This window comes from Erythrolamprus reginae, chromosome 12 (genome assembly GCF_031021105.1).
Source record: "Erythrolamprus reginae isolate rEryReg1 chromosome 12, rEryReg1.hap1, whole genome shotgun sequence".
NCBI classification, from domain to species: domain Eukaryota; kingdom Metazoa; phylum Chordata; class Lepidosauria; order Squamata; family Dipsadidae; genus Erythrolamprus; species Erythrolamprus reginae.
Window position 1 is genome coordinate 2,415,436 of NC_091961.1, and position 22,739 is coordinate 2,438,174.

Here is a 22,739-nt window from a genome sequence, read left to right on the forward strand (position 1 = left end):
TCCGGGGGGATTGGGAGGGCTTTTTTACCCTCCCCCGGGCTCCAGGGAAGCCTTTGGCAAAAGGGCAAAAGATGAACCTACTGGGCCCACCAGAAGTTGGGAAGCAGGCTGTTTCCAGCCTGCAGAGGTCTTCCAGTGGGCGGGGAAGCTGGTTTCACCCTCCCTAGGCATTGAATTAAGGGTGTGGGCACTCGCGTATGTGCAATAGTGCGTGTGCACACTCTTTCGGCACCCGAGGGAAAAAAGGTTCTCCACCACTGGCCTAGACTGTTAAGGATGAGGGGCTCTACCCAGTGAAGATGTCTTCTTTCTCAGAGATCGGTTGCTCCTGGTTCGGACTGGTTCTATAGAACTAGTAGTGGGAATTTTCAGAGTTATCAGGAGAAACACCAGTGAGACCAGGAAGTGACGGCTGCCTCTCTCCCCTTCTGCTCTTTTCAGACTCAAATAAGTATCCCAGACGTGGTGATCTGGATGCTGTGGGATGACCGACGGGTGGCCTATGCCCGGGTGAAGTCCCAGACCATCATGTTCTCCAAAGATGGGCCCTATGCCAAAGGCAGGCTGTGCGGCAAAACCCATACCCTCTTCTTAAAGGTATCAAGAGGCCTTTGGCTCTGGTTGCTTTTGCTACTACAGTGGCTCTCAACTTTTCTAATGCTGCGACCCCTCAATACAGTTCCTCCTGTTGTGGTGACCCCCAATTACAAGTCTAGTGCCAATTCTCCCAACAGAGCTATAAGCTGATTGGCAGGAAGGTCAGAGGGACACCCCCCACTGTAAACGGCAGATTGTTCGGATTGTAAAAATATGTTCCAAGACGCCAGAATAGAAACTTTAGTTCCTAACATCAGAGGAAATTTGTCTCTTCCCATGGTCTTAGGTGACCCCTGTGAAATGGTCGTTCAACCCCCAAAGGGTCCTCACCCCCAGGTTGAGAACCTCTGGTCTGAGTGCTATTGCCCTTCCTTCCTTCCTTCCTTCCTTCCTCTGTCTTTCTCCTTCCTTCCTTTCTCTCTCTCTCTCCCCTGCCTTCTTTCCTCCCTCTCTCTGTCTTTCTCCTTCCTTCCTTCCTTCCTTCCTCCCTCCCCTCCCTACCTCCCTCTCAGTGGTTAGAATAAAGTATTGTAGGCTAACTCTACCCACTGCCAGAGGTTCGATTCTGACGAGCTTGATTCAGCCTTGTTGAAGGGCCTGACCCTCTCGTTCTCATCCACCCACCTCCCCAGGATATGCAAACGCAAATGAATTACAACCCCATCCCCGCCGTGCTCCGGGTTCGAATGTGGATGGGGCGGATGACCGACTGTGCAGACTTCATGAGATGTTGCGAAGGGAAGATCGCGGTCTACGCAGAAACGGTGAGACGAGCCAGGACAGTTCAGGGTGGGACATCCAGGTTGCTCTTAACATCGCCATGACAGAAGTCCCTGTCCAATTATGCTCATAAGCCAAGGGTTATCAATACATGCCCACAAAACTCCAAATGAGACATCGCGGCCCCACAATATCTCACCAACTTAATAATTGTCGGGTCATTTTCATCCAGGGTAAGGGGATGAGGGCCCTCCAGATCTTGGTGGAGGGAGGCAGTAGTGGGTTCCTACTGGTACGGTCGACGCCATCGTACTGGTAGCAATGCAAAAGTGAAAAAGATTACTTGTGGGACCACCTTCTACCGCATAAGTCCCAGAGACCAGTTAGGTCCCACAGAGTCGGCCTTCTCCAGGTCCCGTCAACTAGACAATGTCGTTTGGTGGGGCCTAGGGGAAGAGCCTTCTCTGGGGGGGGGGGCAGCCTTCTGGAATCAGCTTCCCCCAGAGATTCATACTGCCCCCACCCTTCTCGCCTTTCGTAAGAACTTGAAAACCCATCTATGCCACCAAGCCTAGGGTCATGGCCGACGAGTGCAAAGTATGTCTGTTGTTGAAAGTGAATGAATGATTTTAATGCTCCAGTGTTTTTAGAGTAATTAACTATATTAATTGGATTTTAGATTTCATATTGTATTCATTCATTCATTCGTTCGTTCATTCATACAATTTCTTTGCCGCCCTTCTCCTTAGACTCAGGGCGGCTTACAATATGTTAGCAACAGCACTTTTTAACATAGCCAGCCTATTGCCCCCACAATCCGGTTCCTCATTTGACCCACCTCAGAAGGATGGAAGGCTGAGTCAACCTTGAGCCGGTGATGAGATTTGAACCGCTGACCTACAGATCTACAGTCAGCTTCAGTGGCCTGCAGTACAGCACTCTACCTGCTGCGCCACCCCAGCTCTTGTATACTGTTTTTATTATGTTGCCCCGAGTCCTTGGAGAGGGGCGGCATACAAATCCAATTAAATAATAATAATAATAATAATAATAATAATAATAATAATAATAATAATAATAATAATTACAGAAGCAAAAACACCGCCGAATTTGGCACGGAAGCAAAATAATAACTGAAATCTCATACATGCGCACATCCTCTGAAAACAAATTACCTACTGCGCATGCGCAGAGACAAAATCTCACTCAGATGCGCACACGAGCACATTGGAGATGTAGAGTTGCGCATCAGGAGCATCAGGAGCAGCAACCCACTCCTGGAGGGGGGCATGTTCCAAAATGACAACATTTAAGGGAAGGGACCCAAAGGTGTGAAAGAATAGGCTCGAAAGTCCCCCCAGGGTTGGCCCGTGGATGAGCGTTTGTGTTCTGGTGTTTTCAGTATGAAAACCAAAAGAAGACGCATGGAATCTGGGGAGCCATGGATCTTATGCCGCACCCCAGCTTTTCAGATGTGGCTGGACAGGTCAGCCTTCCCAAAAACAAGTTCCAGCTACCCACCGGTTGGCAATGGGATGGCGAGTGGGCTGTGGAACCCCAAAGGAGGTGAGTTGAGAGATTGAATCATGACCGTATCTACTTTTTTTCTTTAACATTCTCTCCGTGTCTCTGTCTGTCTCTATTCTCTTTTTTTTTAATTAAAAAGCACACTAACGTGTGTGTGTGCGTGTGACAGAGAGGGGGGGCAGCACAGAGACCTTATTCCATCCTAGACAAATGGTTGTCCAGTCCTTTCTGCAAGACCCTCAGTGATGGAAGTCCAGGAGAAAAGATCTTCCACTGAGGGCAGCCCAAACTTCCTGTTGCGCCTGTTCTTCCGACTAGGCTCCTGCTGGACAAAGAGACCAACTATTCCGAAGTGATGCAGGAGGTTTACGAGAACCAGAGTCGACAGCCGAGCCGCCGGTGGGAACCAGCCAGTGTCCCTTACAGCGACGCGGTGAGTGACTCAGGTTGGGATTTATGAAAAAGAAGTGAAGAAGGCGAGCCAGGATTTGTTGCTGGGGACATCTCTTCTGTTGTGTTCTATTCTATTCTATTCTACCCATTATTCCAGTCTAGTCCTTATTCTATTCTATTCTATTCTACTCTACTGTTGTGGTTCAGCCTGAGGCTGCTCAGGGACCGGCTGTGTCTCTGCTAGCTCCATGCCCGGAGGAGGATGACAGCGAAGAGGAGGGGGCTGAGCAGTCGGACGGGGGAGAGGAACATCAGGAATGGGACGAAGGAGGACAGCATGAGAGCCCCCGGGGGGGGGGGGCTCTCCCCAGCCAGTAGCTTGGAGTCATTAGGTGATGAAGCTCAAGCTGTCATTGACATGCGACAGAGATGGTCAGATCAAAGAAAGGAGCAATTAAAGAAGTATTATCAGCACTGAATTAGGAACAGCTGGGTTTGGGTGTGGTCCTCACCAGCAGGGTTTAAAAGGCAGGCAAGCCCTTGAAGCCATGTGGAGTGTTATCAGTTTGGAGTTGCGTTATCCTGTCTTGTTTCTCGGCGTCTCTGTTCCTGGCTTGTGGCCCAGCAGCTTTGGAAGACCCGTGGGAGGTGTAGGTCTGCTATCTACAGCCTCGGCTTGGAAGCAAGAATTCTGTATTGCTGCATGGACTTTTGCCTTCGTGGATATATCTGAAGATACAGCATTTTCCTGTTTGTAAGGACATTTTCTGTTACCTGTGTTTTTCTTGAATTTTATAAAACTGCCTTTGCCTTTTACCAGTGTGTCTGGCTTCTCTTTTTGGGTTGGTATTGGCTTCTGGAGTGACCCAGACAGAACACTCTACCCATTATTTTATTCTATTCTATTCTATTCTGCTAGTTGCCTGCTTGCCTGCCTTGGTCTGGTTTTATAAACTTCTGGAAAGTTGCATTTCAAATATCTCTTTAGATCTCTCCTCCCATTTTTCACTCCGTGTTGTGCCTTGCCCTTCTTAGAGTGGTACTCCTGCTCCCCCGAAAGAAGACATCTTGTGTCCTCCTGGATGGATCTTTGTAGAAGAATGGAAAGTGGAGTTGAACCGGGCGGTAGATGATGCCGGTAAGTGTTCGGCTGCAATTATTGTTGTAGTTGTTGCTGCTGCTGTTTCTGTTCTGTTATTATATTTATTTTTGTCTAACATGTAGAAAAGAACAGGTATAGCAATTTTAAGCGGAAAGAAAAGTACTGAGGGAAGGGCAAATAAATGACTGGGGATCGTCCATCGAAATTTTGGATGGAGAATAAGCAGGGTGTGTGTATGTGTGTGAGAGAGAGAGACATATTTTTTCTGATAAGCAAAAAGGAAGGGAGACTAGTATAGACCTATTCTGAGCTTATTATGCTCTCGTCAGGTAGCCATAACCTTCCTGGGATTTGAACCTGTGAACTTCTGCCTGCAAGGCAGGATTTTAACCTCTACGCCACAGACTCGTCTCCAAATCAGCTTGTACCAGGGAAGAGCCATATGTTTGTTCTGTGTCAAATATATTGAATATTGAATGATTGTTTTGGGTCGGATAAATCAGATAGATGGATGGATGGATGGATGGATAGATAGAGATAGATAGATAGAGATAGATAGATAGAGATAGACAGATATAGAGATGATAGATAGATAGAGAGAGAGAGAGAGAGAGAGATGATAGATAGATAGATAGATAGATAGATAGATAGATAGATAGATAGATAGATAGATAGATATAGAGAGAGATGATAGATAGATAGATAGATAGATAGATAGATAGATATAGAGAAAATAGATAGATAGATAGAGAGATGATAGATAGATAGATAGATAGATAGATAGATAGATAGATAGAGAGATATAGAGAGAGATGATAGATAGGTAGATAGATATAGAGAGAGATGATAGATAGATATATATATATATATATATATAGAGAGAGATGATAGATAGATAGAGAGAGAGAGAGAGAGAGAGAGAGATGATAGATAGATTAGATAGATAGATAGATAGATAGATAGATAGATAGATAGATAGATAGATAGATAGATAGATAGATAGATAGATAGATAATACAGAAACCTTACTCAATGCATGAATATCGTCTCATAGTTACCAATGACGGAATGGTCATTGACAGTCATTAAGTGGGTCGATCAGGGGCAGAGTTTGAAGGGGAGCACTGCAGCATTGGGCTTCCTCACGGCACTTCTTTCCTCCTTAGGGTGGGAGTACGGCATCGCCATCCCACCTGCGGAGTTTCCTCACTTCTGGAACGCCGCAGAGAAGACCTACCACACGCACCGCCGGCGACGCTGGCTCAGGAAGCGTTTCCGGAACCTCGGCACGGAGACCCGGCAAAATCAGATGGTGGCTTTTCTCCAGCTGGTATTGAATCTCCCTCGGGGAGTTTGGGGTCAGCGACGCATGAAGGGGGAACTTTGGAAGGGAGGGCATTTTACTGTGGAGGGGGGTTATAGTTTTGAGAGCAAGCTGACCCAGGAGGCAACCATGGAGGCTAGGCTTGAAGGCAGTCATCTTAGCATGAAGCTCATCTACCAAGGAGATGCTCCATTACGCTACCATCATGATTTATTACATTTTATTTTATTTATATCCCACCTTTATTACATTTACAAATCTCGAGGCAGAGAACCATATCCAATAAATCTTCTTCTCCTTTCTCACCAACAACCGGGGTGGTAGGTTGGACTGAGAGAGAGGGAATTAGTCCGAAGTTGCCCAACTGGTTTTCAAGGCTAAAGTGGGACAAGAACTGAGAGTCTGCTGTTGATGAGACCAGAGTCACCCAGCTGGCCTTCAACACTAAGGCAGGACCTAGAACTCAGAGTCTCCTGGTGATTGGACCAAAGTTTGGGTTACCCTTTTGAGAAAGGCAAAATTCTGACCCAAACAGGACTTCATAATCAATAACTCTACCCGTAATAGAATCCTCTACCCATAACAGAACACCCTACGAAACTAGACTTGGATCTAGAAAGCTTAGAACTAAGATGCCTCACACAAGATCATATGCTGCAACGTCCTGCCTGTCAAAGACTACTTCAGCTTCAACCACAACAACACAAGAGCCCACAACAGATACAAGCTTAATATTAACCGCTCCAAACTTGACTGTAAAAAATACGACTTTAGTAATCGAATTGTCGAAGCGTGGAACTCACTACCGGACTCTGTAGTATCATCCCCTAACCCCCAACACTTTACCCTTAGACTGTCCACGGTTGACCTCACCAAGTTCTTAAGAGGTCATTAAGGGGCATGCATAAGTGCACCAACCATCCCCTGTCCTATTGTCTCTCCTATATCTCCTATATCTTCTCTTGTATCCCTATATCGTTTTCTGCTATTCTCTCATTCACTCCTTTATTTTCTCCTCTATTCCCCCTTTAATACATTCTACCTGATTATATCCTCTATAACCCTCATTGTGTATTATTGTGTATTGGACAAAACAAATAAATAATAATAATAATAATAATAATAATAATAATAATAATAATAATAATAATAATAAAAAAACTTTCTCCCTGTGTTTCCTGTAGCATGCAGACATTAAACCGAAAGAGGAAGTCTGGGAATACGCCCCTCTCTACGGCTGGCGGTTCCACCTCCAGAGGCAGCCAGACGACGTTTTTCGGCGACGGTGTTGGCGCAGGAAGCTTGCTCCGGTGGCACCCAGCCTGGTGGCGCCCATTTTCTACTTGGAAGGCTCCTTGGTAAGAGAAGGTGTAACCAGTGTTTTCTAGAGCAGTGAGGGCTAAACGTCTTGTCGCCGCGTGTCAAACCCCATAATACATGCATGTGGGACCCCTGCGCACGCTACCTCTGCACTCTCCCACCCCGGCTTGCATGACCCCTGTGCTCCCCCTCTGCATATGTACAGGACTCCCTGCATGTGCCCCATCCCCTGTGCATGCACGCACAATCCCTGTGCATGAGCTACATGCACCCTGCCCTCTGTGGAGCAGAGTCCTGAAAAGCAGCTGGCCAGCATGCGCTGGGTGACGGCTCATGCGCCCACAGAGAGGGCTCTGTGGGCTACCAGTGGCCATGCGTGCCATTGTTTCACCATCACGGCTCTAGAGGGTTGGTCAAAAAAGAGGGCAGTGATTAAAAGGGGATGGACTCCAACAGGGGGGGTGTTAGCAAATGTGAGCGTATGCATGCCCACCTCTGCCCTTGCGCACAGTCTCCCATGCATGCTCTTTATTCACACATGCACTTTTGGCGCATGCGCTCAGTCATGAAAACGTGGCTAAATAGGATGGCATTACATCCAGGCTGTTAGTACTATGTACATAACTAGTTGGGTTTGGCACTTATATAACACAAAGCAACAATGTATGCTTACATGCAATAGAACACTATTGCTTTAAGAGCTAGTGTTAAGGATTGCCACAAGAGGGAGCCAGAATTGTGATTCTCTCTCTCTCGGCTATTCTCTGCTGGTTTGTCTTTGTGACTATGCTGTACAACTGTGTGTTCAAATGCTGGTTTAATGTATTTGTAAGCTGACCAAGTAAGAGCCGGGGTGGCACAGCAGGTAGAGTGCTGTACTGCAGGCCACTGAAGCTGACCGTAGATCTGTAGGTCAGCGGTTCAAATCTCTTCACTGGCTCAAGGTTGACTCAGCCATCCATCCTTCCGAGGTGGGTAAAATGAGGACCCAATCAATCAATCAATCAATCTTAGTATTGTATATGTATAGAGAGTTATTGACTGATGTAATTGTGTAGGATTGTTCTTAACTAAGGTATTTGCTAAAGTAAATAATATTTTGTATACTTAGTATAGAAACATAGAAACATAGAAGACTGACGGCAGAAAAAGACCTCCTGGTCCATCTAGTCTGCCCTTATACTATTTCCTGTATTTTATCTTAGGATGGATCTATGTTTATCCCAGGCATGTTTAAATTCAGTGACTGTGGATTTACCAACCACGTCTGCTGGAAGTTTGTTCCAAGGATCTACTACCCTTTCAGTGAAATAATATTTTCTCATGTTGCTTTTGATCTTTTCCCCAACTAACTTCAGATTGTGTCCCCTTGTTCTTGTGTTCACTTTCCTATTAAAAACACTTCCCTCCTGAACCTTATTTAACCCTTTAACATATTTAAATGTTTCGATCCTGTATATCTGGATTGTATTATTAAATTATTACTAGTATCTCTGGGCTGTCAGATGGATATCTGCAAAGTCTCCACGTTTTCCTCCGTGGGTGTGTATCTTTGACTACTAAGAGATTACTCCGCACACTCCTTAACACAGGCGGGTGGGTGAGCCAACCCTCAATCGGCACTACCAGTTCACCCGAACTGGTTCAAACTGGCAGCATACCACCTCCAGACTTCAATTACATGGTTGCAACCTCCATCTTCACACCCTGGGGATATCCCTGCCAAAAGGAGAAGCCAAAGTCAACCTTTTGCTTTCTCTCAAAGTTGCATTAAGAATGTCTCCTTGATTTTAGGGCGTGGAGGTTGGTGGCCCGTCGGAAAAGAAAAAAACGGTTGCAGGAAGGAAAGATGAAAAAGAGGAGATTCCACTAGGACCGCCTGCCTCCCAAGGCCTCTTGAAGATGAACACTCCCCTTCTCTACTGCGTCTTCAAGAGTGAGTTCCGTTCAGATGGGGTGTTTCAGATGGGGTTGGCCTTCACACATTAAAAAACCCAACCAGTAGTGTTAAAGGAACATTGGTTTCTGCAAGGACAGTGATGAAAGGTGTCCAATTGATTTCTTTGGGACAGGGGTCTCCAAAAAAAAAAAAGCAAAGCTGGCTGAGAATTCTGGGAGTTGAAGTCCACAAGTCTTAAAGTTGCCAAGGTTTATTTTATTTTATTTATTTATTTATTTTGTCCAATACACAATGAGGGTTTTAGTGGGTATATATCAATATACACATAGTAAAATACATGATGAAGGTTATAGAGGAGATACTCATAGTAAAATATATCTAAGAAAGAATAGAAAAGAAGATATAGGAATAGAATATATAGGAATAGAATATATAGAATATATAGAATATAGTAACAGAATATATATATACATACACATATATACACATACACATACATACATACATACATACATACATACATACATACATACATACATATATATATATATAGGAATAGAGTATATCATGAAAGAATAGAAGAAGAGATATAGGATATATAGGAGAGTAATAGGACAGGGGATGGAAGGCACTCTAGTGCACTTGTACTCGCCCCTTAATGACCTCTTAGGAATCTGGATAGGTCAACCGTAGATAATCTAAGGGTAAAGTGTTGGGGGTTTGGGGATGACACTATGGAGTCCGGTAATGAGTTCCACGCTTCGACAACTCTGTTACTGAAGTCATATTTTTTACAGTCAAGTTTGGAGCGGTTAATATTAAGTTTAAATCTGTTGTGTGCTCTTGTGTTGTTGTGGTTGAAGCTGAAGTAGTCTTTGACAGGCAGGACGTTGCAGCATATGATCTTCTTTAAGGCGTCTTAGTTCAAGGCTTTCTAGGCCCAGGATTGAAAGTCTAGTCTCGTAGGGGATTCTGTTTCGAGTGGAGGAGTAAAGGGCTCTTCTGGTGAAGTATCTTTGGACATTTTCAAGAGTGTTAATGTCTGAGATGCGATACGGGTTCCAAACGGATGAGCTGTATTCGAGGATGGGTCTGGCAAAGGTTTTGTAAGCTCTGGTAAGTAGCGTGAGATTTCCAGAGCAGAAGCTATGTAGGGTTAGGTTTACAACTCTTGAAGCCTTCTTGGCTATGTTGTTGCAGTGGGCTTTGGCACTTGAAACTTTTGTTATTAGTATACCGTGGTTGGAGACCCTTGCTTTGGAAAACCAACCAACTTAGTGTCATCAGCAAACTGGTTGAGTTCCTCTTCTGTTCCTTCGCCCAAATCGTTTATGAAGGTATCAAAGAATACAACAGAAGCTTTGGGGTACCCCGTTGCTTACTCACCCCCATGGGGATGTAGTTCCATTAACAACTACATGTTGTATACACTCAGCCAGGCATTTATGAATCCCTCTGGCCAGGGGTGGGTTCCACTTACTTTCGCCACTACAGTGGTACCTCGAGATACGAGTTTAATTCGTTCCGGACCTGGGCTCTTAAGTCGAGCAGCTCTTATCTCGAACGACTTTTCCCCATAGGAATTAATGTAAATAATTTTAATTGGTTCCAGCCCTCAAAAAACTCACAAAGTTAGTCTAAATTATGCAGAAAGACATGTTTTTAATGAAGAAATGTACATGTACATATAAATGAATAATGAAGTTTCTTTCACTTAACTTGTAAACTTTCTTAAACTTTTAAATTTACATATGTTCAACTTCTCTGCCACCCAATCCTGTAGGACAGAGGTCCCCAACCCTTTTTGCACCAGGGACCGGCTTTAAGCGATCAAGAGAGGAATGGGTGAATGAATGGATGGAGGGTGGGAAGGAAGGAAGGAAAGAGGGAAGGGACAGGAACAGAGGAAGGAAGCAAGGAAACTTATGAAAGGGGAGAGTAAGAGAGGAATGAGTGAAGGGAGGGAGGGAAGAAGGTGGGAAGGAGAAAGAAAAGAAGAAATAGAGGAAGGGAAGGTAAAAGAGAGAAAGAAAAAGAGCAAGAAAGAAAGAAAGAAAGAAAGAAAGGGGGAAGGGACAGGAACAGAGGAAGGAAGCAAGGAAACTTATGAAAGGGGAGAGTAAGAGAGGAATGAGTGAAGGGAGGGAGGGAGGGAGGGAAGAAGGTGGGAAGGAGAAAGAAAAGAAGAAATAGAGGAAGGGAAGGTAAAAGAGAGAAAGAAAAAGAGCAAGAAAGAAAGCTGCAAGCACCCCCCCGAGCCCCCCAGGCCGGCTGCAACCTTTTAAAACACGCGCGCCGCTTCGCAGCTGTCTCCTGAAGCCGAACGCATAAGTTAGCGTTTGGCTTCAGGAGACAGCTCCTTGGCGCTTGTATCTCGAATTTGGGCTTGTAAGTAGAACAAAAATATCTCTCCCCTCCCAGCTCTTATCTTGAGTTGCTCTTAAGTAGAGCAGCTCTTATGTCGGGGTTCCACTGTAGTTCGCATTGTGATGTTTTGCACGCGGCATGCCCGGTCTGCTCATGAATGTGCCCCCTTGTGCAATTTCACTTCCGCACATGCTCAAGAAGTGGACTCCGCCCGAAACACAGCCGAGGGTGAAGAAATAAAGGTCAGTATTAACCCGGGGGCAGGCGGGAGGGCTTTTTTCAAACCTCAAAATGTGGAGAAACCATCCAAACACAGTAAAATCGGCCAAAAATTCAGAAAAAAAGACGGCAGCGAGCACAGACCGGCACAAACAGAACAGGATCTGTGATGCCAAAATTACATCACTGTTGTGGTTAGCTCTGGCCCAGCTCCTGCCCCAAGGACTGTGGATGTGGGGGAGACATCCACATGCTGCAGGCCTGTTTTGCCCCCGGTGGAATCTGCTGATGAAGGCTCCTCTGACCAAGAAGACATGAGTGACAGGGAGGAGGAGAGTGGGGCAGACAGCTCAGAAGGAGATCAATTCTCTAGCTCCTCCTTGGATTCAGAACAAGAGTTAATGATACAGCCACGCATGCGGAGAGCGATGCATAGGCAGCAACAACTGAGAGATTATTATCAAAGAAAATGAGGCCACCTGTGGTTGGGTGGGGCTGTGGTCATTAGTGAGGCTGCTATAAAGAGCAGCCTGTGGGTTTGGCCATTGTGGAGGATTATCTGATCGTTGTGTTTCGTGACTGCTTTACTGACTTTGACCTTTTGTGTGCTGATTTTTCCCCGCTTTGAAACTAAAGCAGAGCAAAGTGTGTTTCACTTTGTGAAAGAAGAAGGACTGTGAATTGCCTCACAGCTGCAAGCTAAGTATCACAGAACTGATAAGGGATTTGTACCAATTACCAGTTTGTTTGGAGACCAGTGCTCTTTGCTATCCCAAAAGAGGGCTTGGTTTAAGTGACTTTTCATTATAAAGAACATTGTTTTGAATTTTCAAACGTGTGTGTGTCTGCAATTTGTACCTGTGAATTTTTGGGAGGATTCTACCAGAGAGTCCGACAGAACACATCACCATTGGTTTGCTAAAAGAACCCACCCCTGCATCTGTCGGTGATGCTGTGCATGCCACATTTTTCTAACTTACCAAGAAGTAGACTGTAAAACTCTACTTTGTCAAATGCCTTACTTGAGCTCAACTACAGCTAGTCCAGAATTTATGTTGCCAGGTGAGAAATTGGTTGAGTTTCACCGTATTTTATGATTTTTTCTTGCCACGTCTGTTAAACTAAGCATTGCAGGTAGCTGTTAAATAAGTAACATGGTTGCTAGGTAAATATGTCTTTCTCGTCGGCTTTTGCTGTGATCACATCGATATGAATCATTTGCCAAGCATTCAAATCCTAAGATTCCCAAAGGGCCTTCTAAGAACTGATAGAGAGGATCCTTTTGGAAAAGGAGCCAGAAGAAAAATTGAGCTCTTCCTCATTTTAGGTCCAGTGTATTTCCAGTTGCGCTGCTACATGTACCAAGCCATGGACCTCCTGAGAAGCCTTGTGAAAGGGACCGCAGGTGAGCAGTTCGGAAAAGATGCTTCCTACAAACCAAACCAAGATAAAATTAGTTCGCCCTTGCTCTCATATCTGACTATTGTGAACATCCAATTCATTTATTCAGATGCGTAAAAAGGCACAAGTCAGTAATGGGCTGTTGGTTATGCGGACGAGTGGGCAGCTTCAGTTGGAAAAATGTGAGGTCGCTTGCACAAGTGCGATTTTGCTAATTTTCTGCGCATGCGCGAAAGCAAAAATATCCGTGAAAATTGCCAAAATGTTACCCGTGCACATGCCCTCACACAAGATTTCACTTGCTGTGCATGCGCAGAAGTCGAATCTCACACCAACAGGCATGCCCATGTGCATGCCAAACGCGCATATGCCCACGACGGCCTCAGAGGGCGCACCAATAGCACAGGCCCTCTCTTTCAGCCCAATTCACTTCACAAGTGTGGTAGAGAAAATAGGAACGTGCGTTGGATATGTTTGCTACATTGACTTACAGTGGTACCTCTAAAGAACTTAATTCATTCTGTGACCAGGTTCTTAAGTAGAAACGTTCTTAAGTAGAAGCAATTTTTCCCATAGGAATCAATGTAAAAGCAGATCATGCGTGCAAACCCATTAGGAAAGAAACGAAAGCTCGGAATTTGGGTGGGAGGAGGAGGAGGAAGAAGAGGAAGAGGACAGTTGCTGCCGAAGGAAGAAGGTGAGGTGAGCGCTCCCTTTTGCCTTTCCGCGCCCAGGTGCTTTGGGAGGCAACCTCACGCCAGGTGTATGGGAGGCAGCGCGAGGGAGTCACCACAGCAAAGTGGCTTATTCCCTCTCAAAGCGCCCAGAGAAAGGAAAACACTCCGTTCGCTCTGGGCTGCCAAAGCCTCCTTAAGTGCCACCGAAAGGCTCCTCTGGCAGCCCAGAAAAGCCCGAGATGGCCGGGATTAAAGGGGGAAAGGCAGGAGACTGTCCAGTCCTCCATGTTGCTCTCAAATTTCCTGGGAATTTTTTCCGGCCTCGGGTTCTTGAATAGAAAATGGTTCTTAAGTAGAGGCAAAAAAATCTTCTTATCTAGAAAAGTTCTTAAGTAGAGGTGTTCTTAAGTAGAGGTACCACTGTACAGTGGTACCTCATCTTACGAACGCCTCTTCTAACGAACTTTTCAAGATACGAACCTGGTGTTTAAGATTTTTTTGCCTCTTCTTCCGAACTATTTTCACCTTACGAACCCAAGCAGCTGCTGCTAGGATGAAGGGGTTTCTTTTTTCCCCCTTTTTTGAAGAAAGAAAAGGGAGGGGCGGATTGGAGGAGTAAAGATTTTGCATGCTTGCAAAAGCACTGAAAGGGTGTCTTTTGAAGAAAGAAAAGGGAGGGGTGCACCCTTTGCCTTTCTTCCTTCCCACTCACCCTTTAGCCTAGCCTTGCTTCTACCACCCGCCCCCTTTCGCTGCTCCTCCCTGCCCTCTGTTCGCCTCCCTTCTAAAGCTTGGGATTTTCCTGAAGGATTTGCACGCATTATTCGCTTTTACATTGATTCCTATGGGAAACAATTGTTTCATCTTATGAACTTTTCACCTTACGAACCTCCTCCTGGAACCAATTAAGTTCGTATCATGAGGTACCACTGTATTTGCAAAAAAAAAAAATTAGTAGAGGCAGGATACAAATGAAATAAATAAGCAAAGTGAAGTGAGGTTTTGTTATCTCTGACAGATCCCGTGGCTCATGTCTCTTGCCTTCATATGAGCTACTGCACCCACATGATCAGCGGCACCCTGCACCCCTGCTGGGACGAGACCCTTCTCTTTGAAGACATCTTGATTTATGGAGACCCTCATGGGACCTCACAGGACCCCCCCATTGTGGCCGTGGAGATCTTTGACTATGATTCAAGCGTACGTATTGGAGGACTTTTCAGTGGTCCACGAGAACAGTGAACATCAGGATAAGTCAGTTTCTTGACACGGGCCGAGATTCAGTCTTTGTCATTTTGGCATTTCGTTATTTTGGTTTACAGTAATTTCCAGGAAATTCAAAGGTTGTGTCTGCTTATTTCTCCAGTATTCTGGGAGTTGAAGTCCACAAATCTTAAAGTTGCCAACATTGAATAGAATAGAATAGAATGGAATAGAATGGAATGGAATGGGATAGAATAGAATAGAATTTTATAGGCCAAGTGTGACTGGACACACAAGGAATTTGTCTTGGTGCAGATGCTCTCAGTGTACATAAAAGAAAATATACATTAGTCAAGAATCATGAGCTACAACGCTTAATGATTGTCATAGGGGTCAAATAAGCAACGAAGAAACAATCAATATTAATAAAAATCTTAGGATACAAGCAACAAGTTACAGTCCTACAGTCCTAAGTGGGAGGAAAAGGATGATAGGGATGATGAGAAAAACTAGTAGAATAGAAGTGCAGATTTAGTAAATAGTTTGACAGTGTTGAGGGAATTATTTGTTTAGTAGAGTGATGGCGTTCGGGAAAAAAACTGTTCTTGTGCCTAGTTGTCTTGGTGTGCGGTGCTCTGTAGCGACGTTTTAAGGGTAGGAGTTGAAACAGTTTGTGTCCAGGATGCAAGGGGTCAGTAAATATTATCCCTGCCCTCTTTTTGACTCGTGCAGTATATAGGTCCTCAATTGAGACCACTGTCATAGATAATGCAGAGAACTCTAACTCACATAGAATATCTAACCCTACATAGGAACATCCCATTTCGAAAAAATATTGGACAAGCATTAAAAACTTAATAGACCAAGTCATGTCAATCAATTTACTACTTAAACCTGAAATATATCTTCTCGGTATATTCAGGCAAAACCTTACGCAAACACAAAAATATCGTATCTTACAAATTTTGACTGCAGCAAGAATTTCATTTGCCCCCTTCTGGAAACAAGAAAAAAAAACCATCAGTACTGGTAGTCATTACTAAAATTATGGAGTGCGCGGAGATGTCCAAAATAGCAATAGAGATCCAAAATAAAAAAGACTCAGAATACTATAAAATATGGGATAATTGGTACAAATGGGTTTCAGCAAAAAAATATCAGACTTTTATATCATGAAAGTAATAAGCCTATCTCATCTTTGAACGTTCAAAATTGAAACAAAACTAATCTATAAAACAATTCCAAAACCAACTAAATTGAAATTCAATTCGAAAAAGATTCTATATCATATCTTTCTTAATTCGTCTTTAAATCAATAGATTATACACCATATAACATATCAATACAAATACTTACTAATTTTTATATCAATTCTCACTTCCTTTCTTTTTATACACAAGAATAGATTTACTATATTATACATACACACCACTTATTATTCTTTTACATAATGTCGTATCACCTAAAAACGTCTGCGCCATACGCAGATCCACCCCCTCAATATTTTCCAAACTCTAAACTTCCTTAATTATATCGTTTACTTAAATAAACTTCAAATCTTCTTAACTATTCTGTTCTCACTTTCCTCTTTCATAAATTATCTTTTACTAACTAGTATATATATAATATACGTATTAGAAATTGGAATTTAATTGGAAAATAAATGTATGAATTACAAATATAATATATGATATAAATGGTAACAATAAGGATATCTTTTATTTACATAGTTTGAGAAATATATTATTGATACAAAGAATTTTATGTATTACTATGTATGATACTATCACTTTCCCAAACTCCTTGATTTTGTATCCGTTCCCCTTACTTTTTTCCTCTTCCTGTTTATACTTCCCCTCCCCCTTTTTTTATTAGTAAATAAACTATTTTATAAAACATCCCATTTCAGCATATGGCTGGTTGCTGTATTAATCTTACCCAATATCCATAGATTACTATTTAATAACTCACATACTAACATCAGCAAGATTGGTGTTCGCACAAACTTGGAAACAGGAAAAGATACCCAATGAAGAGATGGTGATTAGGAAAACGTTAGACTGGGCTAAATTAAGTAAATTAACTTATGCATTACAGAATAAACAAAATAAGGACTACTATAGAGTGTGGGGGAAACTGTATAATTGGATAGAAAAATAAATAAGAAATTGAACTAATATTAAAGGGAAAGAAATGAACTAACAAAAACAGAATTGTAAAGTATCAATCATGAAGTAAATTTAATTTAATTTGTATATATATAGGTATGTATATATGTTTTGTTCTGTTTGCTTGTTTGTTTGTATTATAATCAAAATAATAATAATAATAATAATAATAATAATAATAATAATCTTACCCAATATCCAGAGGCGTCTTCTTTGCTCTTGGCTACGTTGTTCTCACGCTTACCTGCTTTGCGTTACGTCCTTCTGACAGGCCCGATCCAATGATTTTATGGGTCGATGCACCTGCATTCCAATTGTGTGTCTGGATCTCAAGCTACGGAAAATACCCCGTCTCCAGAAGTATCCTATCACCAAAAACGAAGAGGAGAATGGTTATCTGATGGCTGCTTTTGAGCTCCTCTGGGACAGGAAGGTAAAACAAACAAACAAAATCACATTACAGTGTTCCCTCGTTTTTCGCGGGGGATGCGTTCCGAGACCACCCGTGAAAGTCGAATTTCCGCGAAGTAGAGATGCGGAAGTAAATACACTATTTTTTGCTATGGACAGTATCACAAGCCTTCCCTTAACACTTTAAACCCCTAAATTGCAATTTTCCATTCCCTTAGCAACCATTTAGATTATTACTCACTATGTTTATTTATTAAAGTTTATTTAAAAAAATATTGATTAAAGGCAGATAAAAGTTTGGCAATGACATATGACATCATCGGACAGGAAAAACCACGGTACAGGGAAAAAACCCGCAAAGTATTTTTTAAATTAATATTTTTGAAAAACAGTGGTATAGACATTTCGCGAAGTTCAAACCCGCGAAAATCGAGGGAACACTGTACATGTTTTTGAGGACTCTGGAGGAACTGCCACAAGTGCTATGGTGAATGGTGGCACGAACTGGGCATGGCTAGTCTGGTGAAGAGAAGGACCAGGGGAGACAGGATAGTAGCCTTCCAATATTGGAGGGGCTGCCCCAGAGTGGAGGAGGGGGTCAAGCTGTTTTCCAAAGCACCCGAAGGCCAGACAAGGAACAATGGATGGAAACTGAACAAGGAGAGATATAACCTGGAAATAAGGAGACATTTTCTCACTGTGAGAACAATCAACCCATGGAGTGGAAGTTGTGGGAACTTCATCAATGGAAGCTTTCGAGAAGAGACTGGACTGGACGGATGTCCATGTGCCACCTCTATGTTGGTTGAGGCAGGCAGGATTCCCTTGGGTCCCATTTGTTGGGGGTCCAGGGAAAGGGAGGGTCTTGCCTTCTCTTTCTGCTCACGATCCCCAATGACAATTGGTGGGCCACTGTGGGACACAGAATGCTGGACTCAATGGGCTTTGGCCTGATTCAGCAGGGCCCTTCTTAAGTTCTTATGACTGCCACCTGTCAGAAATGGTATAGGTCTGGGATGGCAAACCTATGGCACATAGGTGGCACGTAGAGCCATATCTAAGGGCACATGAGGTACTATCCTATGTCAGCTCCAGTGTGCTGGCCAGCTGATTTTCAGCCTTCTGGAAGGCTAAGGAGGCTGTTTTTTGCCCTCCTTAGGCTGCAGGAAACCCTCTGGAGCCTGTGGATGGTGAAAAACAGACCCAGTGGGCCCTCTGGAGCACCCTTTTGGCAGCCGAGCAAAATAGGTTCACCATCAGTGGTGTAGAATCTCCTGCTTGGGCAAAGAGTGTTAGAGTAGATGACCTCCAGGGTCCCTTCCAGAAATGGTGTAGGGCAGTTGGTGGTTGGCACTACCACTGCTACCCATGCACTGAGTGTGCAGCTCTGGGTCTCTGGCGTAGGCGCACGCATGTTCCAGCGAGATTTTGCATGCAAATCTCGCAAAGGGACATGGACGTGTGTGAGATTTTGGTGAATTTTTTTGCTTCTGCACATGCGCAGAAGCAAAAAATATCACCGGAATGTCACGCGCACCCCCTTACAATTTTTGTCCCCTGTGCATGCGCAGAAGCAAACTGTCGCTGGATAACTCTTCTCCAGTGCCAATTTAGTGCCAACTGCTAGATGACTAGATTCTTATGTTTGTATGTATGTATGTATGTATGTATGTATTATTATTATTATTATTATTATTATTATTATTATTATTATTATTATTTATTGGATTTGTATGCCGCCCCTCTCCGCAGACTCGGGGCAGCTAACAACAGTAATAAAAAACATCATGTAAATCCAATACTAAAAACAACTAAAATACCCTTATTATAAAACTAAACATCCATACAAACAAACATACCATGCATAAATTATAAAGGCTTAGGGGGAAAGAATTCCCCCATGCCTGACGACAGAGGTGGGTTTTAAGGAGCTTACGAAAGGCAAGGAAGGTGGAGGCAATTCTAATCTCTGGGGGGAGTTGATTCCAGAGGGTCGGGGCCGCCACAGAGAAGGCTTTTCCCCTGGGCCCCGCCAATTATGAGTCATCCTGATTCTTCACCCCTGAGGTGCATGGCATGGACGGTTCGTGTGTCTGAAAGCCATGCTGCCCAACATAAAACAATGTTTCCCCTTTTCTTCTTCCAGGACGGACCCATGGGGAAACTTCCACCTCCTGCTTGGAAAGACGGTGTTTATATCATCCCCAAAGGAATCCGGCCCATTTTGCAGCTGATGGCTGTGGAGGTCAGCTTGTGAAACTGTCCAGGTGGCTCCAGACATGTTGGTTGGCAAGAAACGTATCCACAAATGCCTTGGGAATGGAGGAATGGGGACAGGCCCAGCAATCCAGTGATAGGAGAGCCTTCATCCCGTCGGCCCTACCTTATGACAATTAATTGGTAGCTTTCTGAATATATGAGCCACAGTGGCGCAGTGGTTAGAGTGCAGCACTGCAGGCTATTTCTGCTGACTGCCGGCTGCCTGCAACTTGGCAGTTCGAGTCTCAGCGGCTCAAGGTTGACTCAGCCTTCCATCCTTTTGGGGTGGGTAAAATGAAGACCCAGATTGTTGGGGGCAAGAGTCTTATTCTGTAAACCACTTAGAGAGGGCTGGAAAGCACTGTGATCTATAAGTTTGCTATTGCTGTCTTCCTTCCTTCCTTCCTTCACTCCTTCCTTCCTTCTTTCTTTCTTATCTTCTTTCTTTCTTTCCTTCCTTCCTTTTCCTCCCTCCCTCGCTCCCTCCTTCCTTCCCTCCCTCCCAGTGGTTAGAAGGCAGCATTGAAGGCTAACTCTGCCCACTGCCTGGAGTTTTGATCCTGACCGGCTCAAGGTTGACTCAGCCTTCCATCCTTCCGAGGTCAGTAAAATGTGGACCCTGGTTGTTGGGGGCAACATGTCAACTCTGTAAACCACTTAGAGACAGCTGTAAAGCACTGTGGAATAGGTATATAAGTCTAAGTGCCAGTGCTATTGCTATGTCTCTCTCTCTCTCTCTCTCTCTCTCTCTCTCTCTCTCTCTCTCTGTGTCAAAGTAATATTGGTAAAAACATGGTGACATTTAGCCATTGAACCCAATTAAAGCCTCAAGGAATCAAGAAATATGTATAATAAATCAGAATGGAAAGTGGGGAAACAATGAAAGCTACCGTAGATGTACAGTATTTAACAAGACAGTGAAGATTCAGTCATACAACAAATCAACAAAATAAAAAATATGTGTTTCTGGAATCTCTAGTGCAATGTTTCCCAACCTTGGCAACTTGAAGATATCTGGACTTCAACTCCCAGAATTCCCCAGCCATCATTTGCTGGCTGGGGAATTCTGGGAGTTGAAGTCCAAATATCTTTAAGTTGCCAAGGTTGGGAAACACTGCACTAGCAGACATCATCAGAAATCTTTTTGGCACGTACTTGTAAAGTTATTAAGAGCCCAGGCCAACTGAAAAAGACAGGGGAGAATTGATACCCAATCGATGGAAGATTCACCTGACTATTTTGCCAAATCTCCCCATAGATTCTTGCGTGGGGTCTTCGAGACATGAAGCATTACAAACTGATGGCGGTGAACAATCCCAGCCTCATCATAGAGTGTGGAGGAGAGACCATTCAGACAACAATCATCAGAAACATGCAGGAATACCCCAATTTTTCAATCAACATCTATCTCATGAAAGTGGTGAGTAGCACGAGCAAAGTTGAAGTAAAACTGAGGGAGGAACTGAATACAGGGAGTCCTTGAGTAATGGCCATTTCTTCTGTGATTGTTTGAAGTTGTGACAGCACTGAATGAGTGGCACTTATGACCAGTCTGAGCCTCGGGGGTGCTGGTGGTGCAGTCTATAGCACTAGCTCTTAAAGCAATCGTATTTATTAATTGGATTTCTATGCCGCCCCTCTCCGAGGACTCAGAGCACATAGTACAGTGGTCCCTCTACTTACGAACTTAATTCCTTCCGTGACCAGGTTCTTAAGTAGAAAAGTTTGTAAGAAGAAGCCATTTTTCCCATAGGAATTAATGCAAAAGCAAATAATGTGTGCGATTGGGGAAACCATAGGGAGGGTGGAGGCCCTGTTTCCTCCCAGGAGATTCTTAGAGAGGCCCCACAGAGGCTTCTCCCCTCCTTTCCCAGCCCTGTTTCCTCCCAGGAGATTCCTAGAGAGGCCCCACAGAGGCTTCTCCCCACCTTTCCCTGCCCTGTTTCCTCCCAGGAGATTCCTAGAGAGGCCCCACAGAGGCTTCTCCCCACCTTTTCCGGCCCTGTTTCCTCCCTTTTTTTAAACAAAATATTTAAATATTTTTTAAATATTTTTTTATTGATTTTTAACAATTTTTATATCACACAACATAAAACAGTGCGTAGTGAATTGTGCCCACCACCCCGACACACACACATTCCCCACCACCAAATTGGGGGTGTTTCTTGTATAGTCCACTTAACCCAAGAGCAATATATCTGTTTACATATTATAGAGTGATTCCAATTTATTTCTTGTAGCTTGGTCTCGGATTCTGCTCGTCATATATCGTCTTACCTTGTCCCACTGTCCCATCAGCTGTCCCAACTCAGTTTCATTATCCAAATTTATCCTTTTTTCCATAATTTCAAATTGAATATGGTCCGCCATGTACCTATACCAATTTTGCATTGTCCATTTTGTCGCATCCTTCCAACCCAGAACTATTACTGCCTGAGCGCTATTCTATTGCTGCTTTTTTTATTTCTCTAAAATCTCCCATCACATTGCTTTTTACTAGTACTGCCATTTCCTTAGTGATTGTCCATTGTATATTTAACATTCTGTTGATATCCTCTTTCACTTTTTGCCAAAATTCCTGCACTATCGGGCATTCCCAAAACATATGCATAAACACTCCTTTGTCTTGACATCCATGCCAACAATTCCCCCTGACATTCCTAGAGAGGCCCCACAGAGGCTTCTCCCTGCCTTTTCTGGCCCTGTTTCCTCCCAGGAGATTCCTAGAGAGGCCCCACGGAGGCTTCTCCCTGCATCTTCCAGCCCTGTTTCCTCCCAGGAGATTCCTGGACAGGCCCCATGGAGGCTTCGCCCTGCCTTTTCTGGCCCTGTTTCCTCCCAGGAGATTCCTGGAGAGGCCCCATGGAGGCTTCTCCCTGCATTTTCCAGCCCTGTTTCCTCCCAGGAGATTCCTGGAGAGGCCCCATGGAGGCTTCGCCCTGCATTTTCCAGCCCTGTTTCCTCCCAGGAGATTCCTGGACAGGCCCCATGGAGGCTTCGCCCTGCCTTTTCTGGCCCTGTTTCCTCCCAGGAGATTCCTGGAGAGGCCCCATGGAGGCTTCTCCCTGCATTTTCCAGCCCTGTTTCCTCCCAGGAGATTCCTGGAGAGGCCCCATGGAGGCTTCTCCCTGCATTTTCCAGCCCTGTTTCC

General features: G+C 44.1%; 1 protein-coding gene across 1 annotated transcript in view; it reads left to right on the forward strand.

Annotated features, from left to right (window-relative positions):
* Nucleotides 1–22,739, forward strand: part of FER1L5 (fer-1 like family member 5) — an 85,863-nt gene that overhangs the window by 36,886 nt on the left and 26,238 nt on the right. Inside the window, exons 21-34 of the mRNA XM_070765618.1 lie at nucleotides 442–597; nucleotides 1,230–1,361; nucleotides 2,720–2,883; nucleotides 3,163–3,277; nucleotides 4,273–4,375; nucleotides 5,506–5,669; nucleotides 6,848–7,021; nucleotides 8,778–8,919; nucleotides 12,797–12,874; nucleotides 14,566–14,747; nucleotides 17,190–17,351; nucleotides 18,489–18,611; nucleotides 19,476–19,574; nucleotides 20,847–21,008. Coding sequence (XP_070621719.1) covers nucleotides 442–597; nucleotides 1,230–1,361; nucleotides 2,720–2,883; nucleotides 3,163–3,277; nucleotides 4,273–4,375; nucleotides 5,506–5,669; nucleotides 6,848–7,021; nucleotides 8,778–8,919; nucleotides 12,797–12,874; nucleotides 14,566–14,747; nucleotides 17,190–17,351; nucleotides 18,489–18,611; nucleotides 19,476–19,574; nucleotides 20,847–21,008 — 1,956 coding nt within the window. The remainder of the gene's footprint in view (nucleotides 1–441; nucleotides 598–1,229; nucleotides 1,362–2,719; nucleotides 2,884–3,162; nucleotides 3,278–4,272; nucleotides 4,376–5,505; nucleotides 5,670–6,847; nucleotides 7,022–8,777; nucleotides 8,920–12,796; nucleotides 12,875–14,565; nucleotides 14,748–17,189; nucleotides 17,352–18,488; nucleotides 18,612–19,475; nucleotides 19,575–20,846; nucleotides 21,009–22,739) is intronic.